The sequence below is a fragment of the Sapajus apella genome, unplaced genomic scaffold, assembly GCF_009761245.1.
Source record: "Sapajus apella isolate SASKATOON/1434 unplaced genomic scaffold, GSC_monkey_1.0 scaffold2, whole genome shotgun sequence".
NCBI classification, from domain to species: Eukaryota; Metazoa; Chordata; class Mammalia; order Primates; family Cebidae; genus Sapajus; species Sapajus apella.
Genome location: NW_022436942.1, coordinates 81,072,179 through 81,078,522, shown reverse-complemented (window position 1 = coordinate 81,078,522; position 6,344 = coordinate 81,072,179). Strand labels below are relative to the sequence as shown.

The 6,344-nt window shown below is 42.1% G+C and overlaps 1 protein-coding gene across 1 annotated transcript in view; it reads right to left on the bottom strand.

Annotated features, from left to right (window-relative positions):
- Positions 1-4,626: 4,626 nt before the first annotated feature.
- The window catches only part of CCDC62 (coiled-coil domain containing 62), a 54,765-nt gene continuing 53,047 nt past the window's right edge, over positions 4,627-6,344 (bottom strand). The window contains exon 12 of the mRNA XM_032242835.1: positions 4,627-4,720. Within this exon, the coding sequence (XP_032098726.1) occupies positions 4,667-4,720 (54 nt within the window). The 3' untranslated portion in view covers positions 4,627-4,666. The remainder of the gene's footprint in view (positions 4,721-6,344) is intronic.

Below are 6,344 nucleotides of genomic sequence, written 5' to 3'. Positions count from 1 at the left end.
TCTGAAAAAAAAAAAAAAAAAAGAAAAGAAAATCATCTCTGAAGTAACACTGAAACCTGTTAACAAAGGGGCATTTATTCAGCACAATAGAACTTTGATATCTGCAATGCTTAAAAAAATACGTTCCCATTCCTGAGGAAATTAACTTGCCAGGTTCAGTTTAAAGCGATGGACCTTCCTTATTTTACTCCTGTGAAATAAAAAGAAACCAAGGAAACATATTTTTTCTTTAGTATTAAAAATATCTTTTATTGACTGAAGCTGATCAATTCTTTCAGAAAAGACACAGAGGCACAGAGTATATTCTTTAAAAAATTAAATTATTTTACAAGTTAAAACGGAAGTGCTTTAGTCTTTAGGATTTTTTTAAATGCATATAAAACTTGATCTGCCAGCAAGCTTTTGTTTGTGTAAGTAGGTGGGACTGCTATAAACCCAGGAAGACGGGGCTCTGCTCAGCTTGGGACAGAAGGACCTTGAGTAACCAAGGAGCTATTTTCCAGTCACATTTTATTTCAAAGCACTTTACGTCTATTTACACAGCAAAGTCAAGAGCTAAAACCATGAGAGAATACTATTTCTCAAATATTTTGACCTGACTCTGATAAGCTATTGTTTATAATTTAAATTTGTATGCACAGATTTTTTAAAAATCAGAGAGTTAAAACAGCACTTTATATGCAGGGGTTCTTTCTCTATTTGACGTTTACACTTTTAAAGAGCTTCTCTAGTACTTAACTGTAGTCTGTATCTTTATAGAGAAGTCTTTTTCATTCTTAGCATAATTCCAAGTTTGTATATGTACAATAAGGTCTAATTTCTTACACATGAAAATATTTCTTCTGCACAAAAATGGTTAACTTGAAAATAAACAAAGTGTAGATGTTTAAAAATTAACCTTTCTGATTCTGCTCTGCGTTGGAATTAAGTGTTGTTTACGAAGAACTAGAATCCTCTTTTAGTTTTACAGTTAAGCATTCGTTCGGTATTAGCATCTGCTTTCTGCCTTCCACATAGATGAGAAATCTGCTTTTGGATGAAGAAACACGACATTAATAAAATACGATCAATTAACATCGGAGAGTGTGCTATAAGTTCTGTCATCTAAAATGTTAACTACACATCCTGATTTTCATCAACATCAGGACATGCAAAATACTACAAATATGAAAACTCAGCAGAGAGAGGGAGAGGGAGAGAAGAGGAGGGACGGGGGTGGGGATGGTGCTGCTCAGGCTTCCTGCTTCCCCAGAGTCTTTGATACGCTGTTATGCTTACCTTGAAAAGATCTGAAATGCCTGTACCCTTTAGCTTATCAGACTGGGTTCTGAAGAAACTGCATATGAAATGCAGGTTTGATAGAAGTAAACACAAATCCAGAAAGTGCTTACTGGGTCAATAAACGTTTTTATGAAGCTTTTACCCCATGTGAAACTTTTATAAAGCTTTACCCCATGTAAAGACTCCTTGGCCAGGCATGGTGGGTCACACCTTTAATTCCAGCACTTTGGGAGGCCAAGGCGGGTCTATCACTTGAGCTCAGGAGTTCGAGACCAGCCTGGCCAACATGGCAAAATCCTGTCTCTACTAAAAATACCAAAAAAATTAGTCAGGCATGGTGGTGCACGCCTGTAATACCAGCTGCCTGGGAGGCTGAGGCAGAAGAATCACTTGAACCTAGGAGGTAGAGGTTGCAGTGAGCTGAGATTGTACCACTGTACTCTAGCCTGGGCAACAAGCAAGACTCCACCTCAAAAAAAGAAAAAAAAGGCTGGGCGCGGTGGCTCAGGCCTGTAATCCCAGCACTTTGGGAGGCCGAGGCGGGTGGATCACGAGGTCAAGAGATCGAGACCATCCTGGTCAACATGGTGAAACCCCGTCTCTACTAAAACTACAAAAAATGAGCTGGGCATGGTGGCGCGTGCCTGTAATCCCAGCTACTCAGGAGGCTGAGGCAGGAGAATTGCCTGAACCCCGGAGGCGGAGGTTGTGGTGAGCCGAGATCGCGCCATTGCACTCCAGCCTGGGTAACAAGAGCGAAACTCTGTCTCAAAAAAAAAAAAAAAAAAAGAAAAAAGAAAAAAAGACTTCTTTCCGGACAGACACTCAGATGAAACGCTGAAACATTGATTCTGATTTTTTTTCAGCTATAATTTTTTTCTAATAAATTATTTGACTAATAGTTTTTGGAGAACAGGTGGTGTTTGGTTACGTGGATAAGTACTTTAGTGATGATTTCTGAGATGCTGATGTGCTCATCAGCCGAGCAGTGTACTCTGCACCCAATGTGTGGTCTTTTATCCCTCACCCATCTTCCCATCCTTCCCTGAACCCCCAGAGCCCATTATGTCATTGTTATGCCTTTGCATCCTCATAGTTTAGCTCCCACTTACGCACGAGAACATACGATGTTTGGTTTTCCATTCCTGAGTTACTTATTTTAGAATGACGGTCTCCAATCCCATCCAGATTGCTGCAGATGACATTATTTCATCCCTTTTTATGGCTGAGTAGTATTCCATGGTACACATGTATCACATTTTCTTTTATTTTATTTTCTTTTTTTTGTAGATAGAGTCTCACTCTGTTGCCCAAGCTGGAGTGCAGTGGCACAATTCTGGGATTACAGGCGCGTGCCACCATGCCCGGCTAATGTTTGTATTTTTAGTAGAGACAGGGTTTTACTATGTTGGCCAGGCTGGTCTCGAATTCCAGACTGTGGATAACAACCCTCCCATGGGCACCAAGGAAGGAGAACTGTGCAGACCCCAGGCACAATTAGTGCCTGAAGTATAATTCACTGCTTATTTATATCTAGCTTATATATATAATCACACTTAATCCCATATAATCTTTCTATATAATCATATAATGGATGTAGTCAGAGCTGTACTGACACATTTGGTGCTGATTTATATAATCCTTCTATATAACCGTATATATAGTAGTTTGTAGTAGGAGGAATGCCTAGAGCAGTCACAGAACAGAAGCAGTACATGGGAAAACAGCTAGACCAGGACAAGAACCAAAGACCCAGGCAGTGGCGTCCCTGCCTGAAAGGGCATACACTGTATGGCAGGCTTGGAGCAAGAGCCTCTTCTCCTGATAAAGGAGTTGTAATACCTTGCATCCAGTTCCAGTGGAAAGTAGGCCTCAGGCCTGAAATCCCGCAAATAACCAAGGGAGAAGAGCCCCTCTGGTGTGACCAGTCACAGCGGCTGTACACCCAGTCACCTTTCTCACTTCTGTGCTAGCTCAAATCATCCTCCCATAAATATCTTAAGAGAAGAGCACAAGTCTGTCAGCTCCCACTGCATTGGCTTACAGTTATCCTTCTATTAGAAACCCTTTGAGGTCTCCAGCCCCCAGATAAGAAGTGTTGTGCATGACACCTGTTGCACATAGCCCACCTCCTTGCCTCAGTGACCTAATGGGGGTGGACCCCTTTTCTGTACACGACCCTTTGCTACTGCACACAGCATGGCCCCCTACTGCACATGGCCCACCTCTCTGTCCAGATGACATAATGGGGTGGCCCCTTCGATTGTGACTCACGTGATTATGTATGCCCTATCACTAAGCCTACAGATGATGACCTCACTTACAACCCTTCCCCCTGCTTGTACGTAAAAAATACAGATGCTTCTGGGCATTCGGGGCCTTGCCAGTCTCTGCTCATAAGTGGCGTGGCCCTCCGAGTCCAGCTGCTCTTCACCAGTTCTTCAGCATCCTGTCTCTTTACTTCTCAGACCCTGCACCTCAGCACAGCATAAAGGACACCCCACGACCTTGTGGGACCAACAGCCCTACACCCGACCTCAGGTGATCCACTTGCCTTGGCCTCCAAAAGTGCTAGGATTACAGGCACGAGCCACCACGCCCTGCCCATATACCACCTTTTCTTTATCCATTAGTTGATTGATGGGCATTTGCACCGGTTCTGTATTTTTGCAATTTCGAATTGTAGTTCTATAAACATGTGTGTACAAATGTCTTTTTCATATAATGACTACTTTTCCTCCAGATAGATACCTGAAAGTAGGATTGCTGGATCAAATCGTAGTTCTAATTTTAGTTCTTTAAGGATAATCTCCACACTGTTTTCCATAGTGGTTGTACTAGTTTACATTCCTACCAGCAGTGTAGAAGTGTTCCCTATTCCCCACATCCACGCCAACATCTATTATTTCTTGATTTTTAAATTACGGCCATTCTTGCTTGAGCAAGGTGGTATCGCACTGAGGTTTTGATTTGCATTCCCTGATCATTGGTGATGTTGAGCATCTTTTCATATCAGATTCTGATTTTTAAAGCTGTGTCTATGTATTCATTCCCTAGATTTAAAATTCTAGGCATTGAGAATAATAGCTTGTTTTAAAAGAGACAAGGTCTCACTCTGTTCCCAGGCTGAAGTGCAGGAGAACAAGAACTTTTTGATCTGCATTTCACTTGCAAGTAATTGATATTTTACTCTGATTAAATTTAGAAGGTATGTATAAATTGGTCGAGCAAAAGAGAAAGTATTGCAGGTCAAATGCCTGGCCTTGACTCCACGTTATCAATGTTCCCAAGTTACTTATTAAATATTAATTGAGATATAGGGTGAGATAAGCAAAGGTGACTTACCCACGATCCTGATGAATACTGAAGTTGCCTTTTGTTTCCTTCAGTAACTGACAAAGGTATTTTTTTGAGCTGACTCTTCTGGGACCTCCGAGTTCTAGAAAACAACCCCCAGATTAGTATCCAGGATAGAGAAACTAGAAAATTCTTAAGAAGACTAAACACAAATATAGCACAAATGCCTTAAAAAGATGTCAGATGAGATGAGGCTGGATACAGTGGCTCACGCCTATAATCCCAGCTCTTTGGGAAGCCAGGGCAGGCAGATCAATTGAGGTCAGGAGTTTGAGATCAGCCTGGCCAACATGGTGAAACCCCATCTCTACCAAAAATTAGCTGGGCATGGTGGTGCCCTCCTATAATCCCAGCTACTTGGGAAGCTGAGGCGGGAGAATTGCTTGAACCCAGGAGGCGGAGGTTGCAGTGAATCAAGATCACGCTACTGTACTCCAGTCTGAGTGATACAGTGAGACCCCTCCTCAAAAAAAGACGTTAGATGAAGAGATTCTGCCCTCCATGTTCACTGCAGCACTATTCACAACAGCCAAGATGTGGAAGCAACCTAAGTGCCCATCAGCAGATGAGTGGATTGGGAAAATGTAGTATATACACACTATGGAATACTATTTAATCATAAAAACAAAATTTGGCTGGGCTCCGTGGCTCATGCCTATAATCCCAGCACTTTAGGAGGCCAAGGCAGGCAGATCACCTGAGGTTGGGAGTTCAAAACCAGCCGGACCAACATGGAGAAACCCCGTCTCTACTAAAAATACAAAAATTAGCCAGCTGTGGCAACGTGCCTATAATCCCAGCTACTTGGGAGGCTGAGGCAGGAGAATTGCCTGAATCCAGAAGGCAGAGGCTGCGGTGAGCTGAGATTGCGCCATTGTACTCCAGCCAGGGCAACAAGAGCGAAACTCCGTGTCAAAAAAACCCACAAAAAACAAAATTCTTTCATTTACAAAAATGTGGATGAAACTGGGGGACATTAGGCTAAGTAAAAGAAGCCAGACACAGAAAGACAAATGCTGTCTGATCTCACTTACATGTGAAATCTAAAAAAATGTGGAACTCATAGAAGCATAAAGTAGCATAGTGGTCACCAGGGGCTGCTGGAGGGAGTGGACGGGGAAAGGGGAGCTGTTGGTGAAAGGCACAAAGTTTCAATTAGACAGGAGGAAGAAGTTTTAGTGATCTCTTGCACAGCACCATGACTATGGATAATAATAATGTATTGTGGTTTAAAAAAATTTTTATAGAGACAGGTCTCCCATTGTTGCCCATTCCCAACTTTAAGTGATCATCCCGCCTCAGCCTCCCAAAGCGCTAGGATTACAGGTATGACCCACTGTGCCCAGCCAATAATAATGAATTACATATGTAAAAATTTTTAAATGAATAGATTCTAAATCTTTCCACTACAAAGACATGATAAGTATGTGACGTGACAGATACAGTTGGTTTAGTAATTCCATGACATTATATACATATCATAACATTGCACTATACACTATAAATATATACAATTATTTTTTGTCAATTTAAAAAAGACTGTGGGGCTGCACGCAGTGGCCTGCAATCCCAGCACTTTGGGAGGCTGAGGGAGGAGGATCGCTTGAGCCCAGGAGTTTGAGACCAGCCTGGGCAAAACAGGGAGACAAAAAATATACTAAAAAAATTAGGCCAGGTGCAGTGGCTCACACCTGTAATCCCAGCAC